The 25,953-nt window shown below is 44.6% G+C and overlaps 1 protein-coding gene across 1 annotated transcript in view; it reads right to left on the bottom strand.

The window, feature by feature from the left end:
* adarb2 (adenosine deaminase RNA specific B2 (inactive)) overlaps positions 1–24,293 on the bottom strand; it is a 74,108-nt gene extending 49,815 nt beyond the window's left edge. Inside the window, exons 1-2 of the mRNA XM_046290766.1 lie at positions 24,211–24,293; positions 22,399–23,378 (exon numbers count right to left, since the gene is read on the bottom strand). Of these exons, the coding sequence (XP_046146722.1) occupies positions 22,399–23,378; positions 24,211–24,286 (1,056 nt within the window). The 5' untranslated portion in view covers positions 24,287–24,293. The remainder of the gene's footprint in view (positions 1–22,398; positions 23,379–24,210) is intronic.
* Between the last annotated feature and the right edge of the window lie 1,660 nt (positions 24,294–25,953).

Raw genomic sequence — 25,953 nt, 5'->3', positions numbered from 1 at the left:
CCAAGACAAAAAGGTAAATCCACAAGGTGGAAGGTAAAGCACAAAAAGTCTCAAAAGATACTCAAAAACAAACAAACAAGAAAAACAGAATTCCACAAGAGAGTCCACCGGGATCAACAAGAGTTCACAGAGTACTAGGGTTGGGTGCTAACATACAAACACAGAGCAAAGAACTGAGGAAAACAAAGGGTTTAAATACAATCAGGGGAAACGAGGCACAGGTGCAAATAATAATGGGGATCAAGGGAAAACAAAAGGTCAAAAGGCACAATGGGGGCATCTAGTGACCAAAAACCGGAACAACCCTGGCCAAATCCTGACACTGTGTGTAGAGACAGAGAGACTGTGTGTAGAGACAGAGAGACTGTGTGTAGAGACAGAGAGACTGTGTGTAGAGAGACAGAGAGACTGTGTAGAGAGACTGTGTAGAGAGACAGAGAGACACAGAGACACTATGTGTAGAGACAGAGAGACTGTGTGTAGAGAGACAGAGACACTGTGTAGAGACAAAGAGACTGTGAGTAGAGACACAGAGACTGTGTGTAGAGAGACAGAGACACTGTGTAGAGACAAAGAGACTGTGAGTAGAGACCCAGAGCCACTGTGTGTAGAGACAGAGAGACTGTGTGTAGAGAGACAGAGACACTGTGTAGAGAGACAGAGAGACTGTGAGTAGAGAGACAGAGACACTATGTGTAGAGACAGAGAGACTGTGTGTAGAGAGACAGAGACACTGTGTGTAGAGAGACACAGAGACTGTGTAGAGAGACAGAGACACTGTGTAGAGACAAAGACTGTGAGTAGAGAGACAGACACTGTGAGTAGAGAGACAGACACTGTGTGTAGAGAGACAGAGACACTGTGTGTAGAGACAGAGAGACTGTGTGTATAGAGACAGAGACACTGTGTGTAGAGAGACAGAGACACTGTGTAGAGAGACAGAGAGACTGTGAGTAGAGAGAGAGAGACACTATGTGTAGACAGAGAGACTGTGTGTAGAGAGACAGATACACTGTGTGTAGAGAGACACAGACACTGTGTGTAGAGAGACAGAGACACTGTGTGTAGAGAGACACAGAGACTGTGTGTAGAGAGACAGAGACACTGTGTAGAGACAAAGAGACTGTGTGTAAAGAGACAGAGACACTGTGTGTAGAGAGACAGAGACTGTGTGTAGAGAGACAGAGACACTGTGTAGAGACAAAGAGACTGTGAGTAGAGAGACAGACACTGTGAGTAGAGAGACAGACACTGTGAGTAGAGAGACAGAGACTGTGTGTAGAGAGACAGAGACACTGTGTAGAGACAAAGAGACTGTGAGTAGAGAGACAGACACTGTGAGTAGAGAGACAGAGACTGTGTGTAGAGAGACAGAGACACTGTGTAGAGACAAAGAGACTGTGAGTAGAGAGACAGACACTGTGAGTAGAGAGACAGAGATACTGTGTGTAGAGAGACAGAGTGACTGTGTGTAGAGAGACAGAGATACTGTGTGTAGAGAGACAGAGTGACTGTGTGTAGAGAGACAGAGATACTGTGTGTAGAGAGACAGAGATACTGTGTGTAGAGAGACAGAGATACTGTGTGTAGAGAGACAGAGTGACTGTGTGTAGAGAGACAGAGTGACTGTGTGTAGAGAGACAGAGATACTGTGTGTAGAGAGACAGAGTGACTGTGTGTAGAGAGACAGAGATACTGTGTGTAGAGAAACAGAGATACTGTGTGTAGAGAGACAGAGACACTGTGTGTAGAGAAACAGAGATACTGTGTGTAGAGAGACAGAGATACTGTGTGTAGAGAGACAGAGACACTGTGTGTAGAGAGACAGAGTGACTGTGTGTAGAGAGACAGAGATACTGTGTGTAGAGAAACAGAGATACTGTGTGTAGAGAGACAGAGATACTGTGTGTAGAGAGACAGAGACACTGTGTGTAGAGAGACAGAGTGACTGTGTGTAGAGAGACAGAGATACTGTGTGTAGAGAGACAGAGACACTGTGTGTAGAGAGACAGAGTGACTGTGTGTAGAGAGACAGAGATACTGTGTGTAGAGAAACAGAGATACTGTGTGTAGAGAGACAGAGATACTGTGTGTAGAGAGACAGAGATACTGTGTGTAGAGAGACAGAGTGACTGTGTGTAGAGAGACAGAGACACTGTGTGTAGAGAGACAGAGATACTGTGTGTAGAGAGACAGAGACACTGTGTGTAGAGAGACAGAGTGACTGTGTGTAGAGAGACAGAGACACTGTGTGTAGAGAGACAGAGATACTGTGTGTAGAGAAACAGAGATACTGTGTGTAGAGAGACAGAGATACTGTGTGTAGAGAGACAGAGACACTGTGTGTAGAGAGACAGAGACACTGTGTGTAGAGAGACAGACAGAGATAAACACCAGGTGATGGGTGTTTCCAATCTGGCAGAAGAACTATCTAATTATCAAGGGATCCGTCATACTATATTGAATCATCCTCCCCCTTCTCCCCTGTTGATGCATGTCAGACAGCTACTACCAGACTGCAGTACTGTGTCAATCCATGACCCCATTCTATCCAAAACACGTGGTGGACATGATTATAAACAGCAACAACAGCATAGTTTCTTCATCAGCTGCTCATTTGAGGCTGATATTTGTCCACCTTTAGTTGTTGTGGTTGTGAGTCGCAGGATGGATAGCAGAAAGAGGAGAGAGAAGGAGAACCATCCCACTTTCCTCATCTGTGTGTGTGTGTGTGTGTGTGTCTCTACTCACTAATCTGTCCGTTTCACATCTTAACAAGACAACCGAGAGTGGCAACAACAACTGCCGTTCATTTTCAAACCGCATCTTATAAAAGCTATATTTCTCTCTTTTCAAAGCACCTAAGTGTATGAGACTTTTAACATGCAGGTAAGGGGTTGTGTGTGGTTGGGAGAGCAGTGTTTGTGTGTGTGTGTGTGTGTGTGTGTGTGGTGGGAACACGCGGGTAAGTTTAGGAGGAGAGGAGACTCACGGCACACAGTGTCTATCTTCATTCTCCTTCACAGTAATTAAAACAAGTGGATAAAAATGGCTGCTTCTGTTGCAAATGAACACTTCAGTTGATGATGCACAAACAATCATAGAACTAAAATCACTATTTCATTTCACTCTCCAAATCTCCATCTAGCTGTAATCATGATAGTTGTAGGTTAACCGATTTGGAAAGTTCACGTGATTCCACAAGAGGGGGCTAAACTGTTGATGGAGTCTCAACAGTCTCTCCCTTCCCTTGACGACATACAGAACCACATCATCATTACTCATTCATTCTAATGTGCCGGTGCTTACATACACTACTGGGTTTCTCCATTAGGGCAGCAGCTAGGTAGTTCATCGTAGATGCCGACAGGGCACAGAAGTGAACACAGGAGTGGCTATGAGAATCACCTGGGTTAGAACAGAACAGGGAGGTGGAGATGGATTTTCTGTGTATGTCCGTTGGAATGAACTAGGTGTCAAGGCAGTAAGGTACTCCTAAGAGCTCTGGCTGACTTGGCGATAACCTCAGGAGTTTCTTGTGAGGAGAATACCTCAAGAGCAGTTCCTGTCATGTATCTAACTTAACTCTTTCGAGACTTCGGTTAAAACTCTGTTGGGGTTTTTTTGTATTTTTTTTACCAATGTAAGAGTAGAAAAGCTTTATTTTCACAGACAGAAAGAGCAGAGAGAGAAAAACATACTATTGATATGCCATCGACTAAAGCCGACGATGATCATTCAAGATCCGAAGCGAATGAAAATGCTCAGAGATGAGATCAAATCACATCATTGACTGGTCTGCCCAAATATCACCGTGCCAAACCTCAGACAGAGGACATCTGCCGAAGTTGTGACCGACTGCTTCTGAGTTGATATGATGAAGCACAAAATGTCCCAAGACATAGGTTGAGTTTCAAATATCACCCTATTCCCTATATAGTGCACTACTTTCTGACCAGAGCCCGTTTAGGGAATAGGGTGGCATTTGGGACGCACACCATCATCAACTGAAACCTCACTGGAAGCAAAGGACTTAATGTGTCAGTGTCAGAATCAGAATCAGACATTAGGCTCTGAGTCATGGTTAGCCAACTGTCCTGACGATGTCATCCGTATGCACAGTTCAACACTTCCTGTGCCTCAGAAACTGGTGAAATCAAAAGGTCACAGGAGGAGACAAGCCTCAATGACAGTGACAGTACAATTCCTATTAACTGGTAGCTAGCTCAGGTCTGTTTCAGAAAGCGTGACGTGATTGACTGGACTAGGAAATTGAACCGTTAATGCATGCGATTCCATGCACAGAAAGGTGATAACGGCGCTACATTTGTGCTAAATTGTATGCGAGTGAATCTTTGCTAAGATCATGTGCTGCATTCCTCTATTTTGGCCAAGACCCAAAAAGCAAATCCAGTATTGGAGAATGTAAATATGACTTAAGCACCATACCAGTAGTTTTCTCCCATCATGCCAAACACACATACATACAACATTCAGTCTGGATATGAGCCAAAAGATGCCTAAGTCGTAAACGGAAAAGGAGTGTAAAAGTCATGTGAAAATATGCATTACATACATGACCCTGTCATGGACCTCATTGCCCTGTGGAATATCATGAACGGGGCAGTACATCTATAATGAACAGGACAGCCCGAGCAGTGCAGTCCGACTGCAACTATGAGGTATACACAGGGCCTGTCTGGCTGAAATATGAGGACTGTGTCCAGGCAGGCAGGTCTGCCTGAATGCTAAACTCTGCGAGAGAGACACTATGACCTACAACCAATCAGGGCAGAGCACCACTGTGACCTGCCACCAATCAGAACCTTAGAAAACGTGCGCCCTGCATCCAATCAGAGCAGAGCCAGTGTGCCCTGCAACCAATCCGACGCCTAATTAATCCTGAAGGTCTTTTGTTCCGCTGAGGTTTCTCTCTTTTTTCCCCCCACTGCAACACTCCATCCATCCTCTTCTCCTGGTATGTCCTCTCTAGCCCGGCTCCGTCAGCCCCTCATCTTTCCCTGCCACCTCTCAATGCCTCCCCCTGCTCCTCCTCACCCCCTCATCCCACCTCTCCTCCCCCACCACCTTCAGGATAAACGTCCCAGGCTATAAACGTAAGTGTCTGGTGGTTTGGACTTTGGGCTGTGAACAGATAATGTTTTCGGGATTGTTCTTCACTGTATTTCTGTATATTTGTGTATCCACAAATATTGACATTAGTTGTGTCCGAGGATGGTAAATGAACAGAATGTGAAGGGGAACTTTTCCACGACACCGCTACCCATGGATCTCTACATTCATCTTAACACCAAATGGTGCGCTGCCATACAAACAGACCTCCGATCTGTAAATAGTTACCCGGTCCTCAGGTTATCCAAGGACACTGTGGTAATGGTCTAGCCCAGAGGGAGTGCCCTGCCTCCTGACACTGAGGTCATTCAAAGGGCACAACCAGACCCTCATATTTTCTCTGTCGTCCCTCTTCTCTCTTTCCCTCTCTCGTGCCTGAGTGGGGGAGATAAACGTGTACGCCCAGGCACACAAGACCAATAGCCGTGATTTATCGGAAACCATTTGGTACCTGAGCGTCTATGAAATTGTAATGAACTTGATTATGCTTTAATGAAGTGTGAGGGTTCCTCAGGACTGATTACAGTACAGCCACCATGCGTGGCATAGCAGGGGCCAGAGAGAGAGAGAGAGAAAAAGGAGGGAGGACGAGAGAGAAAGGGAGAGAGAAGGGGGGGGGGGAGGGGGTGACAGTGATGGTGGTGGGAATAACAACTAGGTGCTGGCGGGAGCGTCCCAGTCGAGGCTAAGAGAGGTTAGTTAGGGGTGTTACGAGCTAGAAAAGGTGACTGGAGTCAACCTTACAGGGGAAACGCTGCTAATTTCATTTCAACCTGTGTAGGGATCTTTTCCTGTCCTGGTACAAACTGCATGCTGACGTGGCGGAGGAAGAGATTTAACAGTCTTATAGGTCATATTTTGCATAAGTATTAGACAGTTCATGACGGTTCTAACCTTTCCGTGTACAAAGTGCTTCCATTAAATGTAAAAACATTATTGTTCCATAATTTCAGGCACCAAGCTCTCCCATTCGTTTTCTTTCAACTCCCCAGGAGGAATAAAACCAATGAGGACAGGATAACGTGCCAGGTTGTTACAGCAACTAGAAAATCCACTGAAAACAGCTAGATATCCTTGTTATATCCAATTAGGAGGGCTTTCAAAAATAGCTATCAGATGTGCAAATGCATGCCATTAGTTTACGCTTACTGACTCTCTAACCCTATGATCCAAAGGTACTTATCAGGTATTAGAAGTCGTTGACGTTATCTGTGAATTAAACCGGCTTCGACAGGTCTCTACACTCCTAGAAAAAAAAGGCTGCAAAAGGGTTCTTTGGCTGTGTCCACAAAATAACCCCTTTTGGTTCCAGGAATAACCCACTGAGATCCCTCAGTGGAAAGGGATGTGGAATCTAAAAGGGCTATACCTGGAACCTGACAGCCAAAGAACCCCTTTATAGGTTCCAGATAGAACTTTTCTCTAAGAGTGTATAAGCATGTGAGGCAGACAGGCAGCTCACCCACTCTATACGTCTGTAACACTGTCTACTGCGTCCCACATGTTGCACCCTATTTCCTATATAGTGCACTACTTTTGACCGGAGCCCTGTAGACCCTGGATTAAAAGAGAGCAAAATGTAGGGAATTAGGGTCCATTTGGAACGCAAACACTCTGCTGCAGGTGGCCTCAGGGTGTAAATCAATTTCTGTAATAATTCATTCGTTTTTCACACGTTCCTTTCCTCTCCCATGTTGGATAATTTTTCTATTTCTTGAAATCGCTGCTTGCCTGGCCTAGCTTGGCCGCTGCCATCGTTAATTTGTTGTGGCAATATTAATTAATGATTTTTTGCTTCATGGCTGTTTATATTCAGACAGATTAGAAGTCAAGAGATTAGAAAAATAAAACAATCTGTAAAACGCTCGGTGGCTGACAGGGGTCACCTTGGTGTCTCAAATCATATTCAATTTGCCGGCATGGGGAAATTACCCGGCTAAATGATTCCATAGCTAGGCGTATCTTCTGTCTAATAACGGCCTGCATTCAGAAGAGCTCAATGAGACCACATTCAGCCCTGGGGGAGAATGTATGCACACATGACTGTAAGTCGCTTTGGATAAAAGCGTCAGCTAAATGGCATATATTATTATTATTATTATATATATTAAAACACACCATACAGTTGCATACTGTTAAAGAAACGTTCTGAACGGCATCTGCGCAATATTATTAGATCATTGGATTTAAATGGTTTCTTTTAATCAAGTACAGTCGGGTCCAAAATGATTGGCACCGTTGATAAAGATGAGCAAGCAAACATGTATAAAATAAATAATATTCATACTGAGCTATAACGTATGCCAAAAAAATGTTGCTCCAATTTTATTCTGATATACTAATACAATTGCTCGGAGAAAGACACTTTATTTCATCAAGTAATACAAAGATGGGTGGCAAAATGATTGGCACCCATATTTCCCTTACTCCGGCACACTCCCCTTGCGAGGATTACAGCACTGAGCCTTTTTCTGTCTCAAAAAGATAGATGTCAAAATTATTGGCAACCCTGTTTTCAATGCTTGGTGCACCCTCCCCCTGAGAGGATTATGGCACTAAGCCTTTTCCTAAAATGTTTTATGAGACTGAACAACACATTGGGAGGGATCTTAGACCATTCCTCCATCTTAGAATCTTTCTAGATCCTTGATATCCTTCATCTGTACTTAAGGGACTGCCCTCTTCAATACAAACAACGGGTTTTCAATGGGGTTCTTCTTTCGACACCAAACCCACTACTGGCGTCCGTAGCCAAGGAGATCGATTTTCGTGTCATCTGACCATAGCATCGCTTCCAATCCAAGTTCCAATAGCGTTTAGCAAACTCCATGCAATTACAGTTGTTAGTTGCTCTCAATAATAATAAAAAGAAAGGCTGGCAACCCTTCCAAAGAGCATACGCCTATTGGCTTGGAGGTCTAATTGTAGATTTAAGAGAATTCTCCAACTTTGGCCCTTGGATATTCCTTCGCCTCCCGAACCATCTTCTTCACTGTGCGTTTTAACAAGATACACTTGCGTCCAATACCAGGCAAGTTCACCACTGTTCCAGTGTTTTTAAACTTCTTATCTTGTGCCTTAATAGTGGTATGATTAATGAAGGTCAACAACCATTTGTCTCTTTTTGTTTGTGAGCTCTTTGCATTTCCCTATGGTGATGGATGACATGTTACCTCATTTTTATACCCCAGTGAAACAGGAAGCCGTGGAAGGACACAATACATTTTTCTCTCCCCAAAGTATTACTTGTTAAACAAAATATATTTATCTGAGCAATTGCATTAATATAAAATAATATGTCTTGAACATACAATGTAAATCAAATCAAAGTGTATCGGTTGCGTACACAGACTTGCAGGTGTTTTTTGCAGATGCAGGGAAATGCTTATTTTGCTGTGCAGTAGAAGGTAGCTCGGTATTTCCAATTGTTTATTTTATACAGTCTTTTTTGCTCATCTTTATCGATCATTTTGGATCTGACTGTATCTGGAATAGCTATTGTTGCGTGTTAAAAGTGTGTAATGACCGAGTACACTCTGCTACTGAGGTGAAGGATTAAACATAAACATATTCATCATGCAAAGTGGGGTGACATCCTGCTGACGGAACAGTCAACAGTGGCAATGTTGTTGTTGGTGTTTTTGTAAGCAGGAAGTTGACGTCACCATGGCGTCATGTTTGGTGTGTTTATATCATAAAGATCTCCTGAATCACCGAGTGTACTTTTAATCAACCTTCTACCAGGTTAGAAATCACATTTGATTCTTATGCATCTCTGTACCTCCCCCTCCTCCCTAGCCTTGTCCCCCACCATTGTTATTCTGTCTTGCCGGTGCATTTCCTTATGTCTCTAATCCAAGGTTAAAGAGCCGGGGGTCGCCGACAATGGCCCGACCAATGACCTGGAGTTGCCCTTCAGTCAGCCGAAACTGGCCCAGACTCACCCGCCCGCCACCCTGCCCCTCGCCGTCTTGAAGATCGGAACTCTTATGTTGACTTGGCAACGCGGCAGATCTTTGTCACGGCGGTCAGAGCGGCAACTGCACCGTGAGGCGAGAAGATAGAGAGGGAGAGATTAAGTGGCCAATCAACCTGGGAACAAGGGGTAATCATTCCACTTAGTCATGTGACCGGAATCCTGATGCCAAATTACATTCACTTCTCTTCTCCTCTCTCTCCTCACAGTCACACTGCAAGTGGATAAATTACACCCACCCAGACCTGCCTGGACTGGAGAGTGTTCAATGCTGTTCTCTCACTTTGTACAGTACAAAGTGAGAGAACAGCATTGAAGGATAATTGTCTTTTAGGTAACCTGTTAAAGAAATACAGCTTGAGTATCCGATGCTGATTCTGTCAAATTAGGACATAGTTTTAATAACAACTACAGGAGAATACAGAGTATATTCGAAACTCTTAAAATGGGGCTGCATGTTGTTTATATCACAAAGTAGCAATAACTTTGCAACTGACCCTAACACGGTCTTTTTTCTGATGATGGAGAACAAAAACCTGCATGGTCGGATGTTCGGTGCCATCAGGGGTGTGCGTGTTTGTGTGTGCGCCTGCGTCATTATTTAGAGATGTGTGGAGCTATACCGGAGTGTGAGCAGCATACCACAATACTAGACATTGGATGAGTTTCAATATTTCATTTAGGAGCTGGACATTGGAGCTAGTCTTCAAGTTATTGTTCAGGTTAGCCTGAGGCTATCATCCTGGCGTGGTTCTGGATTACTCTCCTCCAAGACAATATCATGTCCTTGACAAACATCCCATTCTTTCTCGCTTTCTATTGGCTCTACTCTCCCTCTTTCATTCTGCAAAGGTGACCTACTGTAGGTTTCGACCATTCTCTCTCTCACTCTCTCTCTCCATCTATAGAAAAACTCGAAGGAAGGAAGGTCTTTATAATAACCCATGCCTTTCCGCCTGGCCTAGGATTGCGTTCCTTACCTAGGATGGCGTTCCTTACCTAGGATGGCGTTCCTTACCTAGGATGGCGTTCCTTACCTAGGATGGCGTTCCTTACCTAGGATGGCGTTCCTTACCTAGGATGGCGTTCCTTACCTAGGATGGCGTTCCTTACCTAGGATGGAGTTCCTTACCTAGGATGGCGTTCCTTACCTAGGATGGCGTTCCTTACCTAGGATGGAGTTCCAGTAAAAGTGGGTGCCTTAAGTAAAGCTTGAGTCAGTCTCTGTAAAAGAGAGCTGGCTTAGTGACTAAGACTGGCACTCTCCCATTACCAGGCCTTACATCTGGTGGCTATTGAACTCTTAACCTCTCACGTGCACATAAGCACGCGCACGCATACCCAATAATGTGAAATTTACACTTTTTGCAAGTGACATTTTATGAAACATCATGTGTTTTTGGAACACTTGATGATATTTCACATGAAGTTTCACATGTGGATTGAAAAACACACAAACAGGGCTTTTGACAAAAAATAAAGCTGTCATCAAGGCAAAGGGTGGCTATTTGAAGAATCTGAAATATAAAATGTATTTACACTTTTTTGGTTACTACATGATTCCATATGTGTTATTTCATAGTTTTGATTTGTTCACTATTATTCTTCAATGTAGAAATAGTCAAAATAAAGAAGAACCCTTGAATGAGTAGATGTTCTAAAACTTCTGACCAGTAGTGACTTTAAAGTAGACACCCTTTGCCTTCATGACATCTTTGCAAACTCTTGGCATTCTCTCAACCAGCTTCACCTGGACTGCTTTTCCAATAGTCTTGAAGGAGTTCCCACATATGCTGAGCACATGTTTGCTGCTTTTCCTTCTTGGTTGAATTTCTGGAAAGACACCACAACTAAAGGACACCAATAAGAAGAAGAGACTTGGCAATCTGTCCTTTGGTCTGATGAGTGCACATTTGAGATTTTTGGTTCGAACCGCTGTGTCTTTGTGAGACGCAGAGTAGGTGAACGGATGATCTCCGCATGTGTGGTTCACACCGTGATCCATGGAGAAGGAGGTGTGATGGTGTAGGGGTGCTTTGCTGTAGACACTCTCTGTGATTTATTTAGAATTCAAGGCACACTTAAACAGCATGGCTACCACAGCATTCCGCAACAATACGCCATCCCATCTGGTTAGCACTTAAAGTGACTATCGTTTGTTTTTCAACCGGACAATGACCCAAAACACACATCCAGGCTGTGTAAGGACTATTTGACAAAGAAGGAGAGGGGTGGAGTGCTGCATCAGATGACATGTCCTCCACAATCACCCGACCTCAGCCCAATTGAGATGGCTTGGGATGAGTTGGACCGCAGAGTGAAGGAAAGACAGCCAACAAGTGCTCATCATATGTGGGAAATCCTTCAAGACTGTTTGAAAAGCATTCCTCGTGAAGCTGGTTGAGAGAATGCCAAGACTGTGCAAAGCTGTCATCAAGGCAAAGGGTGGCAACTTTGTGGAATCTAAAATATATTTTAATTTATTTAACACTTTTTTGGTTACTCCATGATTCCATATCTGTTCTTTCACAGTTTTGATGTCTTCACTATTATTATACAATATAGAAAACAGTTAAACTAAAGAAAAACCCTTGAATGAGTAAGCGTGTCCAAACTTTTGTAAGTAAGTAAAGTACTGCACTGTAAGTAAAGTAAATCTCAGCTTTGTTAAAAATACCCTCAAGAAAAACTATTATATTCATCTGTCACGCCTTGGTCTTAGTATTTTGTGTTTTCTTTAATTATTTGTTCAGGCCAGGGTGTGACATGGGTTTATTGTATTGTCTTATTGGGGTTTTTGTAGGCATTGGGATTGTGGTTGATTAGGGATGTGTCTAGTATAGGCTTGGCTGTCTGAGGCGGTTCTCAATCAGAGTCAGGTGATTCTTGTTGTCTCTGATGGGGAACCGTATTTAGGTAGCCTGGGTTTCACTGTGTATTTCGTGGGTGATTGTTCCTGTCTCTGTGTAGTTTCACAAGATAGGCTGTAATTAGGTTTCTCGTGCCGTTTGTTGTTTTTGTAGTTGTATAGTTATTTCAAGTGTCACTTTTTTCATTTAAGTCATGAGTAACCACCACGCTGCATTTCGGTCCGACTCTCTTTCTACAAACAAAGAACGACGTTACAGAATCACCCACGACACTCGTACCAAGCAGCGTGTTAACAGGCAGCAGCGAAGGGAGGACGTTATGGACAGCAGAGGCTTGGAGTATACGACGTGGGAAGAAATAGACAGGTGGGCGGCCGACCCAGAGAGATTGCCGGAGCCCGCCTGGGATTCGCTGGAGCAGTGCGAAGAGGGCTATAGGCGAATTGAGTCGAAAAGAAAGACACGGCGGCGCAGAACTAAACCCGAAAGTCACCCCCAAATATTTATTGGAGGAGGGCTCAGGGAGAGAGTAGCAGAGTCAGACCTGAGCCTACTCTCCCTGTTAATCGTGAGGAGCAGCGATATAAGGACTTCTGGTCTTAGGAGATGATAGTAGACGGAAGAGGACCCTGGGCTCAGCCTGAAGAATATCGCCGTCCCAAGGAAGAACTAGAGGCAGCTAAAGCGGAGAGGCGCTGGTATGAGGAGGCAGCATGGCGACGCGGATGGAAGCCCGAAAAGCAGCCCAAATTTTTTTTTGGGGGGGGGCTTAAAGGGAGTATGGCTATGCCAGGTAGGAGACCTGCACAAACTCCATGTGCTTACCGGTGGGCTAGAGAGACCGGGCAGACACCGTGTTATGCTATGGAGCGCATGGTGTTTCCAGTGCGGGTGCATAGCCCGGTGCGGCACATAGCAGCCCTTCGTATTGGCCGGGCTAGAGTGGGCATCGAGCCAGGTAAGGTTGGGCAGGCTCGGTGCTCAAGAGCTCCAGTGCGCCTGCACGGTCCGGTCTATCCAGAGCCACCTCCACACACCAATCCTCCGGTAGCAGCTCCCCGCACCAGGCTTCATGTGCGTGTCCTCGATCCTGTAGCACCAGCTCCAGCACCACGCACCAGGCCTTCAGTGCGCCTCGCCTGTTCAGCACAGCCAGAGCCTTCCTTCCCTCCTGTGCTGTCGGAGTCTCCCGCCTCTCCAGCGCTGTCGGAGCCTTTCTCCTCTCCTGCGATACCGGAGTCTCCTGTCTGTTCAGTGCTATCAGAGCCTTCCTTCCCCCCTGCGCTGTCGGAGTCTCCCGCCTGTTCAGCGCTATCAGAGCCTTCCTCCACTACAGCGCTGCCGGAGCCTCCTGCCTGTTCGGAGCAGCCTGAGCTGCCAGTCTGCAGGGAGCTGTCAGTCTGCAAGGTGCTGTCAGTCTGCATGAAGCAGCCAGAGCTGTCAGTCTGCAAAGAGCTGCCAGTCTGCAGGGTGCTGTCAGCCTGCATGGAGCAGTCAAAGCTGTGAGTCTGCATGACGCAGTCAGAGCTGTCAGTCTGCAAAGAGCTGCCAGTCTGCAAGGAGCTGTCAGTCTGCAAGGAGCTGTCAGTCTGCAAGGAGCTGCCAGTCTGCAGGGTGCTGTCAGCCTGCATGGAGCAGTCAGAGCTGTCAGTCTGCATAAAGCAGCCAGAGCTGTCAGTCTGTATGAAGCAGTCAGAGCTGTCAACCTGCATGGAGCAGTCAAAGCTGTCAGTCTGTTCGAAGCAGCCAGAGCTGTCAGTCTGCATGAAGCAGCCAGAGCTGTCAGTCTGCAAAGAGCTGCCAGTCTGCAAAGAGCTGCCAGTCTGTAAGGAGCTGTCAGTCTGCAAGGAGCTGTCAGCCTGCATGGAGCAGCCAGAGCTGTCAGTCTGCAAGGAGCTGTCAGTCTGCATAGAGCAGCTATATCCGCCAGTCAGCAATGATCTTCTAGATCTGCCAGTCAACCAGATTCTTCCAGATCTGCCAGTCAACCAGTCTCTTCCAGATCTGCCAGTTAACCAGAATCTTCCAGATCTGCCAGTCAACCAGAATCTTCCAGATCTGCCAGTCAACCAGAATCTTCCAGATCTGCTAGTCAACCTGAATCTTCCAGATCCGCCAGCCAGCCAGGATCTACCGGAGCCTACTACCTACCTGAGCTACATCTCAGTACTGGGCTTCCTCTCAATACTGGGTTTCCTCTCAGTACTGGGCTTCCTCTCAGTACTGGGCTTCCCCTCAGTTCCGGGCTGCCCCTCAGTCTCGAGCTGCCCCTCAGTCCCGAGCTGCCCCTCAGTCCCGAGCTGTGCCTCAGTCCCGAGCTGCCTCAGTCCCGAGCTGCCCCTCAGTCACGAGCTGCTCCTCAGTTCAGTGGGGTTCTGGGTGAGGACTATTAGGCCATGGTCGGCGGCGAGGGTGGATTATTCCAGGACGCGAAGGGGAGGAACTAGGACATTAATGGAGTGGGGTCCACGTCCCGAGCCGGAACCGCCACCATGGACAGACGCCCACCGGACCCTCCCTATGGTTTTGAGGTGCGTCCGGGAGTCCGCACCTTAGGTGGGGGGGGGTTCTGTCACGCCTTGGTCTTAGTATTTTGTGTTTTCTTTAATTATTTGTTCAGGCCAGGGTGTGACATGGGTTTATTGTATTGTCGTATTGGGGTTTTTGTAGGCATTGGGATTGTGGTTGATTAGGGGTGTGTCTAGTATAGGCTTGGCTGCCTGAGGCGGTTCTCAATCAGAGTCAGGTGATTCTTGTTGTCTCTGATGGGGAACCGTATTTAGGTAGCCTGGGTTTCACTGTGTATTTCGTGGGTGATTGTTCCTGTCTCTGTGTAGTTTCACCAGATAGGCTGTAATTAGGTTTCTCGTTCCGTTTGTTGTTTTTGTAGTTGTATAGTTATTTCATGTGTCACTTTTTTCATTTAAGTCATGAGTAACCACCACGCTGCATTTCGGTCCGACTCTCTTTCTACAAATGAAGAACGACGTTACATCATCATAGTGATTGATTCAGGAGTACCATTAAAAAGGGGTTGGAACTGGTTTAGGGAACAGAACAGAAAACCGGAAAATAAATATTTTCAAGGAACATAAACAGAACCTGGAATGAAAGTGATCCATATTGTTCTGGAACAGAGCCGTTATTTTAAAAGCATGGGAACCGGTTAAGAACGTTCTTTTACGTTCAGAAATTGCTTGACTCCAACAAAGAAAAAACACAGCAAAGCGCCTATGCAAACTTATTCCAGTGTCTGCCTGCAAGCTGAAAATCTTTGCCATTGCATGTTTAGACTACCTGCCCCTCTCCGAAGCATGGGCTATTGTACTGACGTTACAATCGTAATTCAGGAGATAGGGAGAGAGATTTTTAATTCAATGATAGTTAAGGCTACTATAGGCCTACTAATCAAATCAAGTCAAGTCAAATGGTATTTTTACACGTGCCAAATACAACAGATGTAGAACTTACCATGAAATGCTTACTTACAAGCCCTTAACCAACAATGCAGTTTTTGCTGCAAGTAAGAACATATTTGCCACAAAAATACATTTGAAAAATAAACTAAAGTAAAAATCAATATATATATATATACAAAAAATGGTACACAATTAAATAACAACAAATCAAATAAAATTTTATTTGTCACATACACATGGTTAGCAGATGTTAAGTGTAGGGAAATGCTTGTGCTTCTAGTTCCGACAATGCAGTAATAACCAACAAGTAATCTAACCTAACAATTCCACAACTAGTACCTTATACACACAAGTGTAAAGGGATAAAGAATATGTCCATAAACATATATGAATGAGTGATGGTACAGAACGGCATAGGCAAGATGCAGTAGATGGTATAGAGTACAGTATATACTGTACATATGAGATGAGTAATGTAGGGTATATAAACAGTAAAGTGGCGAGGCTATATTCAGTATACAGGGGGTACCGGTACCAAGTCAATGTGCAGAGGTATGGGGGTAGAGGTAAAGTGATTATTCATAGATAATAAACAGTAGCAGCAGCGTAGAAAAGGGGGAGATGCAACTAGTCCGGGTAGCCATTTGGTTAACTGATTAGCAGTTTTATGGCTTGGAGGTAGAAGCTATTAAGGAGCTTTTTGGATAATAGACTTGGTTACTCTGATACCACTTGCCATGTGGTAGAAAGAGAGAACAGTCTATGACTTGGGTGGCTGACAATCTTTGACAATTTTTAGGGCCTTCCTCTGACACCTCCTGGTATAGAGGTCCTGGATGGTAGGAAGCTTGGGCCTTCCTCTGACACCTCCTGGTATAGAGGTCCTGGATGGCAGGAAGCTTGGCCCCAGTGATGTAATGGGCCGTAAGCACTAATTGAGGTAATATCTACCCTCTGTAGTGCCTTGCGGTCAGATGTCGAGCAATTGACATACCAAGTGGTGATGCAACCAGTCAGGATGCTCTCGATGGTGCAGCTGTAGAACTTTTTGAGGATATGAGGACCCATTCCAAATCTTTTCAGTCTCCTGAGGGGGAAAAGGCATTGATGTGAAAGGTGCGTGCTCGGCCCTCCTTTTCCTGTAGTCCACGAACAGCTCCTTCATCAATCTTGTTTCTCGTTGGATTTATTAACTACAAATATGTAAGACGGGTTTTTAATTATGGTGCTGCTCTGCACACACAAGCTTGTTAGCTGGCAAGCTCAAAGGACATTCAAAGTTCCGCAATAGAAGCCTCTCCTCCAAGTTATAATTCTGTGGATCTAATTTACAGTGCAATCAGAAATTATTCAGCCCCCTTGACTTTTTCCACATTTTGTTACATTATAGCCTTATCCTAAAATGGATGAAATTGCTGTCCCCCCCCCCCTCATCAATCTACACACAATACCCCATAATGACAAAGCAAACTATTCAGACCCTTTACTCAGTACTTTGTTGAAGCACCTTTGGCAGCGATTACAGCCTCGAGTCTTCTTGGGTATGATGCTAGACGCTTGGCACACCTGTATTTGGGGAGTTTCCCCCATTCTTCTCTGCAGATCCTCTCAAGCTCTGTCAGGTTGGATGGGGAGCGTCGCTGCACAGCTATTTTCAGGTCTCTCCACAGATGTTCGATCGTGTTCAAGTCCGGTCTCTGGCTGTGTGCTTAGGGTCATTGTCCTGTTGGATCGTTGTCCTGTTCATTCAGGATCTCTCTGTACTTTGCTCCGTTCATCTTTCCCTCGATCCTGACTAGTCTCCCAGTCCCTGCCGCTGAAAAACCTCCCTCTGATGAAACAAATCTTGGTTTTATCAGAACAGAGAAACTTATTTCTCATGGTCTGAGTCCTTTAGGTGCCTTTTGGCAAACTTCAAGCGGGCTGTCATGTGCCTCTTACTGAGGAGTGGCTTCCGTCTGGCCACTCTACCATAAAGGCTTGTTTGGTGGAGTGCTGCAGAGATGGTTGTCCTTCAGGAACTCTATAGCTCTGTCGGGTTCTTGGTCTCCTTCATGACCAAGGCCCTTCTCTCCCGCTTGTTCAGTTTGTCCGGGCGGCCAGCTCAAGGAAGAGTGTTGGTGGTTCCAAACTTCTTCCATTTAAGAATGGTGGAGGCCACTGTGTTCTTGGGGACCTTCAATGCTGCAGAAATGTTTGGGTACCCTTCCCAAGATCTGTGCCTCGACACAATCTTGTCTCTGAGCTCTACGGACAATTCCTTCAACTTCATGGCTTGGTTTTTGCTCTGACATCAACTGTGGGACATTATATAGACAGGTGTGTGACTTTTCAAATTAAATCCTTTCAATTGAATTTACCACAGGTGGACTCCAATCAAGTTGTAGAAACATCTCAAGGACGATCAATGGAAACAGGATGCACCTGAGCTCAATTGTGAGTTTCATAGCAAGGGATCTGAATACTAATGTAAATAAGATATCTGTTTTTTCTTTTTAATACATTTGCAATCATTTCTACAAACCTGTTTTCGCTTTGTCATTATGGGGTATTGTGTATAGATTGATGAGGGGAAAAAAAACATTTAATACATTTTGTAATGTAACAAAATGTGGGAAAAGTAAAGGGGCCTGAATACTTTCTGAATGCACAGCAGATAATGCATGTCAAAACAGAATGCCCAGCGCTTCAAGCCTCCTCAATCTTCTCTTGCTCTCTCCCCACCCGCAAAATGTCAGTCCCATCTTGCACTATCGGCTACACTTGTCTGTCCATCACACATTTAAACAACTAGCTTGCCTGCTCTATCCACACTGATTGTTGAAATCATTTCATGAGGTAAATGTAAAAAACAGTTGATTTGACAAGTTTAAAAAAGGAGCATAAAGGAACGATATAAACCGTAAAGAAATGTTTGGTTCGAACCGGTACTAAACTTAACTTATCTGGTAAGAACAGTGGAACAGAACAAAAACAAATGTGGTTCTATTCAGAAAGAAATGATTGGTAAATAATGTAGGTTCCAACCCCTGATTGAAACAGAATAATATTCCCCACTAACAGACAACAATACAGAAAAACCCTCAAATTGCTGAAATAGTCAATTAAATCAATGACGAGAGAATAATCAGATGAACTGATGTCTAAAATAGCAGTGCAGATGGCTCTATTTATCTTAGTGCAGAGATGTATTCTACTTGTTGGTAATGAATATGTAGAGGAACGCTACGCAGCAGAAAGATCAGAGTACACAAAATGGAAAAGTCAGTAATAAGTGATCATGTCAAATTGAATCAGATTATCATTGATTGAAGATTGTTTATACTATTTTAGCTGAACAGCGTACTTAACTTATACTTAAAACACATAAAGTGTGGATGTTTCTCTTTCACCTCAAATTCTAACTCTCACATGTAAAGAACTTTGCTGAAATGTATATCCCCGTGTTGTCACGTTTATTTCACATGAGTAGTTTCATGTCATTACATGAATTCATGTCACATTATTTACATTACCTTAAGATCATTGTAATCACATGTGAAACAGATATCACGTGTGAAACCCATGTGGTTTTACACTAAGAGCTACTCGACGATCCGCAGAGAAATCTTAGAAGGATTGTGTGTTTGATGTGTGTGTGTCCTTCACCACTTCAAAATGACTGTTCCCCCTTTCCCCCATTCGACAGTAGCAAGCAGACAGCACGGCTGACTTTCAAGAATTTCCACAAGCGACTGCTTTCTGGAACTAAACGGGTGAGGCAAATCCTCTTAAAATCCTTTTAAACACCATGACAGGAGGTAAAAAATAAAAGTTTTCTCCCAGGCTAACATGAGCAGGTTGTTTGGCTGATGTTGTTCCCGGAAAGGAAGGACACTTTGCTTGTCTATTTCTTCAAGGCATGGAAGGGAATGCTAATAGGACATAGCCCACTTAAAGGTCCACAATAGCTTTACTTTTGGTCATGTAGTGTATGTCAGCCAATTGTAACTCCAAAAAACGTATAGCTTATACCCACCTGAAACGGGTTCCGGCTGCTCACCTCACGTGCGCCTGCTGCTGAGGAGAGAGCACGATGCAGTTCCCTTTTTATTCCCCGTATTTATCAATTGTTTTAGTCATTATTATTATTGTAAATCATTATTATTATTGTAGGCCTATTTAATAATCTAAACTAGTACTTTAAATAGCCTTTGCAAAAAGTGTTTTGTTTAATTTTGTTGAGACATTTTCGTCGACTAAATTAAATAATTCATTTAATGCCGCAATATAATAACATGTTCACATTTTCCCTATAAACAATGACTTGACTTACTTTTGATATTACCCTAATAATGTTAAGCATCTTTTGTGAAGGCTTGGTGTGTTGTGGTTATTATTAGGCTTCGCTACAGCAGGCCTATGAAAGTCAGTGCGCACCGGCACTGACTCCGACAGTTCAACTTGAGGTGAGGAAGAATGTTTTAGGCCTACCAGAGTTACTCCGTTAATCTACCAGAGTTACTCCTCTAATCTAACAATATAATGCTTATCTTTATCAAAATGAAGGAATTAGCCTCCTTCTCTATGCCTTTATCTGAATAGCAGTAGTGGCCTATCTGACAAGTATAAAGAAATCCATGTCAACGTTGCAAACATGGCGCTGGCATATCTCAATCTTTCTCTTCGTCTCTCTAGGGCTAGGAATCTCCTCTAATATATATATATATATTTTTTTATATGAATATCATATAATGGACGTCTAAGCCTATAGGCCTGTATGCATGCAGTGCCCTGATGCATTTATCGCTCAAATCTCTGACAGCTGAATCGTGTTTGAGGAACGTAAAAACCAATAAAAGAATAGACTACAACGTTCTTAATGCTTCTACTACCGCATGGCAAGCGGCACCGAAGTGGCCAAGTCTAGGACAAAAAGGCTTCTCAACAGTTTTTACCCCCAAGCCATAAGACTCCTGAACAGGTTACCAAATTACCTGGACTATTTGCATTGTGTGCCCCCCCCCCCTAACCCCTCTTCGACACTGCTGCTACTCTCTGTTAATCTTATATGCATAGTCACTTTAACTATACATTCATGTACATACTACCTCAATTGGCCCGACCAACCAGTGCTCCCGCACATTGGCTAACCAGGCTATGTGCATTGTGTCCCACCACCCACCAACCCCTGTTTTTACACTTCTGCTACTCTCTGTTCATCATATATGCATAGTCACTTTAACCATACCTACATGTACATACTACCTCAATAAGCCTGACTAACAGGTGTCTGTATACAGCCTCGCTACTCTTTTTTCAAATGTCTTTTTACTGTTGTTTTATTTCTTTACTTACCTACACACACACACACATACCTTTTTTTTTCTTTTTTCGCACCATTGGTTAGAGCCTGTAAGTAAGCATTTCACCTGTAAGGTCTACTACACCTGTTGTATTCGGTGCACGTGACAAATAAACTTTGATTTGATTTGATTCACATCGAAACACACAAAAAAATGTTTTTTTTTTGTCATTTGTTATAGGCAGTTTGTCAGGACATGTAACTGTGGATCATTTGACTAATATGCTTGTTTATTGACGTGCTGACGGCGCACAGCAGGAGGTTTCTTCCTCTCTCTCTTTCTCCCAGATCTGAATGGGTCTCTCGGATCCGAACCCGCACGGGTCTGTTTTTTCAACAGGCCTTTTCAGAACGGGTCTGACACACATATCAGAAATGATTTTATGCATATTGTGTCGGGTGGGAAAGCCACGGAGCCATTTCGGAAGGGACCAAACTTTTTGGACCCATTAAGACCTCTAGTACACACTACGCACACACTCAGACTACACTGCATACACCATACACACAAATACCATGTATAAACAGACACGCGCATGCACACATGCACCCATGCACACATGCACCCATGCACGCATAGCTACAGGTATCTGTGTATTTTTTGACATTGATGAACAACGTATCAACTATTTGTCTTAAATGTATACAATAAATATTGTTCCTTATTAGAGCCTACAACAAAATGAATGATACTGTTGGCCTAGGTTGCCTAGATACCTAGATTTGTGCGATTATAGACATGTCTAAAGTGAAAATAACTTTCGCAGCTGATGATTGAATTGGCTAGAAAAATGTTTCCCTGGTAGTGTTACCTTCGATATATTTTGTTCATGTCCCAAATGGCATCATATTCTCTATATTGTGCACAACTTCTGTTGAGGGCCACTATCTAGAGAATAGGGTGACATTTTGCACACAACCTTAAATGCTGAATTGAAGGTTAAAATGGCCAACCACTGAATCCAGCCCTGAATGACTTTGGGGTCTAAAATGGAAAAGTTCCTCAAAACGTGTTTGCCTGGTCTGATTGCTATTTACATATTTGAGTAAATGAGCACGGGATTGGGTCAGTGGTTTGTTTGTCGATTTGCTCTTTGCTTTTCGATCTCCTTTGGGCAAGAGATTGAATTAATGTTTGTAGATGCTACACCTGGGGAAACAAGAGATTGTGCAAAATTACAATACTCTACCAATTATAGCTCTGGAAACACACACACGCAAAATAGAAAAGCTCATTTTGGGAGCCGTTCAGTTTTCTCTTGTGTCGGAGGCACAAGGCCAATAATTTGCTTCATTTACATCCCTTTCCGTTTGAATAGATCACTGAGCAGATTTTGTTTACCCGCAGCCTGAGCCTTCCAACGTACACACACCATTTGCATGTTTCCACTAGATACGCCACTGTCGTCACACTTCCCGTCCAATGTAAATGATAAGTCAGCATGCTTACAAATCTCCCTTATCATCGTCCCTCCTCCCTCTCCTCCCTCCCTTCACCCCCCTGTCAGCTCATCCTTACCCATATCTCCTCCCTCTTAATTACTTGTTGGATGGCAATAGTGTTTCTGCTGTGTTCCTGCTGCTTTGGTTATTACAGGACCCTGTATGGGAGAGAAGAAGCTGCCAGATGTCCTAACCAAAAGCCAAGCTACTCACCTGGGGCAAATGAGGGCATCTATTCCTGCTGGGTTTAAGGCCTCCTCTCCCCTCAGGAGCCAGCCTGATGTTGAAGAGGGCCTGCAAAGCGCATTGGGCCGCCTGGGTCTTGGCCAGCTTCTTGCTGCGTCCAGAGCCCTCGAATATCCTCCCGTCCACGCGGACTGCCATGATGAAGCTCCGCGCCCGCCGCCCCTCTGTCCTCTCGGACAGGCACACGTACCTCAGGCCTGGACGCAGCTCGTTGAGCAGCACCACAGGGGTTTTGGGGGCCTCGGTGGGGATGGTAACAGGGACCCCTGCCAGCCGCTGCTTGGCCTGCACCATTAGGTCCAACGTGTGGCGAAGTAATCGGCCGTGTCGGAGGGCGCTGGAGAGGCGCAGCTCGCTCTTCTCCGACGCCGACCGGTAGAGGGAGAAGCTGTCGCCGACTACGCCACCACATGACGACGGCTCAAACTCCTTGAACAGAGTGTCTGGGAAGTCTGCCGCCTGGTCCGATGTAAAGTCTGCAGAGGGGTTGCCATGGTTACCCATGGCCAGGTGAGCCTGAGGAGCGTTGGGGAACTGAATGAAGGACTTGAGGGCCAGCTCGGCCGCCCTCATCTTAGCTTTCTTCTTGGTGGGGCCCGTGCCCTCAAAGGTGAGGCCATTCACCTCTACGGCGATTGAGAACAGGGGTGCGTGGACCGGGCCGGTCTGCGATACCATGCGGTACTGGAGGCCTGGCCTCAGCTCATTCAGCTGCACCAGGGCATTCTTTGGTGAGTCCGACCACAACAGTTTCTTGTAGATCAGACGGAGTTTGCACAGGTGTCCGTTATTGTCCTCCTCCAACGGCCGCTTTCTCTTCAGACCGGAAGTCCCACCTCTAGATGTGTCCGATCTGAACAGTGATTGGCGGTCGCCGGGGACAATAGAACAGCAGTCCTCTAGGTTACCAATATTTCGGTTCTCTTTGACCTCAGTGCTACTGGTGCCTGACAACGACAAGAAAAGGAAACAAAACAATTTAGAGCAATAAAACCATTGTTTAGAATAAAAGTAAGTAATAAATGCAGACATAACTGTGTGGCGCTCCATATTCACTATATTTCAGTGTGCAATAGAATGAGATTCAGAAAGCAACGCTCTTGGGGCAGATTTAGCCACTTGATACACAATGAAAGGGTAATGAACAGATCTACCAGTATCCCCCAGTCGACAGTCCCCAAAGTTCATAGCGAGGGAGGCTATCTTATTTAAGTGTTCTAAAATTCAAATCCAAATCCCCTCAAATGGGGTATTATCTGCCAAATCATTCTGTAATCTGCTGCAAAATTGGTTCTGTGACTGAGGTTTAAGTGGGAGAGTATTTGTTACTGTACCTAATGCAAAGCAGCAATCTCTTTTGTAATAGGGGGATTGTATTGCATTGAAAGTTACACACATGGGGGGGGGGGGGGGGGGGGGGGGGGGGGTGAAAGAGCAAAGCTATCGGCCTTATTTCAGACTTCTATTCTCTACGAGGACAAAGTTGGAGCAGCTGTGCTATCATGCTCTGCTCTTCAAACCTAGTTGCAGGGACAAAGAAGCACATTGCATTTCTGAAAAATGTTCACAGATTTTTGTTTCAAAACCAGAAAATGTACAGATAGATCACTTTCATATCTGGTCTACAGTACAGTGCATTTACAGTATGTGGAAGCAGTACTGAAATTTGTCCAAGACAAATTTCTCCTTGGGATGAGTACAGTATATCATAGGCTATCATATCATCAGTGGCTGTGCATCCAGTATGTTGGGAGGAATATCCTGAGTGGTGTGACTTACTTAAAGTGTCCTCATCCTCTGTGCTGGTGGTCCCAGGGCTCATGTACTTGAAGGGAGCGATCAATGCAGAGAGCATGCTGACTTTCTCTGTGAACAGAGAGGAAAGAGACAGACAAACACACCATGAGTGCTACTGTGGAATGAAACAGTGTTACTGATACACCGACACGTAAACACACTCTTCCTACACACTCTACACATGGAGAACGGCTGGTCTATCCTGTCTTTCTCAGTCCATTTCTCCTCCTCCTCCTCCTCCTCTTTCTGCTTAGAGACCAGTGCTCAAACTATTGATCATTAAGAGATATTAGGTGTTGGTCGGAAGTGAGGAAGTGGTTTCTAATTAAAGGGGTTTGACTGGCCTGTCGATGTATGTTCAGCCTGGGCTGAAAGCACCAGACCCAGCGGTGATGGACTCTAATAGGGTGTTACACTGTAAACAACACGCACACCTGGAGGCAGCAACACCAGGGGGACCTCTAGGGAGACTACCTGAATCCATTGTATTTAAAGGGATGGCACAGCAGCCCACATATTACTGTACCCATCCCCTTTAATTACACCAGACCACTGTTTCCCAATCCATTGCTTGAACTCCTTCGCTCCCTCCCTCCCTTCCTCCCCGTTGAACAATACTGAAGGGTTTGATGATTCACAATGACACACACGGCTGCTCTCTAAGAGCTGTGGACAGATCAGCCGTGTCCCAGTGGGGTGAAATTACAATATACCACTCTGCATTGTGACCTAATTACAGTATAACTAACACCAGCAAAATGCAGCTGTTAGTCGGTCTGTCCATTAGAGAAAACAGCAGCAGAAGGTCTCGGCACACACTGACTAGTTTCTAGATAAATCAATCTATATGCTGTTAGCTATGTCTCTAGAGGGCAACTTGTTTCTACCCACGTAATTATTGTCGTTGCAGTGTTTTCTCTCACACGTTAGATCCTGACATGGCCGGGTTCATAGTGTTTGCTAAATTAGCAAACGCACCATCTAACACTGTAGCTGTTGAAGCGTTTCTGAAGACATGTCTTCTGACCGGGAACCTTAAAAGACAAACGTCCACACAAAGTGTAAAACACAGCGCAAAATATGAGGAGGGCAATTACCACATGCCGGCATACGTTTCCACGTGGGCCTCAGAAGCCTTTAATGTATTTTTTTATCATCGTGTTGTGCCTTAGGTTCTGCACCACCCACTCAACTCAACAACCTCTGCCAAGTGTTGACGTTCACTGGGCTGTGAGGGGCTAGAGAGAGAGAGAGAGAGAGAGAGACAGAGCCAACCCACTGATATGTATGACATCATCAGCCTGATGACTAACAAAGAGATGGAACTCATTCAGGACAGGTTTACAGTAAATGTTGGTCTCAGATCTTAGATCTAGTTAGGTATGGTACAGTAGTAAAGAAACATACTTTTAACATACTGTAGGCATTGCTCAGGTAAACTGATAAGATATTAAGTCAATCATACATACAGTAAGGACAGAGATTCTGATAGAGATGGATTTTGGCACTGGGGATTGTGAAGAGAACAACCTACACCCTGTAAGATAGGGATTTGCCTGTTGTATAATACAGCTCTTATTAAAACCAGGTTTGCCAAGTTTGGCAGGTGAAGTATGTGTTTATGCATGCATGCATGCATGTGTGTGTGTGTGTGTGTGTGTGTGTGTGTGTGTGTGTGTGTGTGTGTGTGTGTGTGTGTGTGTGTGTGTGTGTGTGTGTGTGTGT

The sequence above is a fragment of the Oncorhynchus gorbuscha genome, linkage group LG12 (genome assembly GCF_021184085.1).
Source record: "Oncorhynchus gorbuscha isolate QuinsamMale2020 ecotype Even-year linkage group LG12, OgorEven_v1.0, whole genome shotgun sequence".
NCBI lineage: Eukaryota > Metazoa > Chordata > Actinopteri > Salmoniformes > Salmonidae > Oncorhynchus > Oncorhynchus gorbuscha.
Note: the sequence above shows the minus strand (reverse complement) of the source record. Positions and strands in the feature narration are given on the sequence as shown.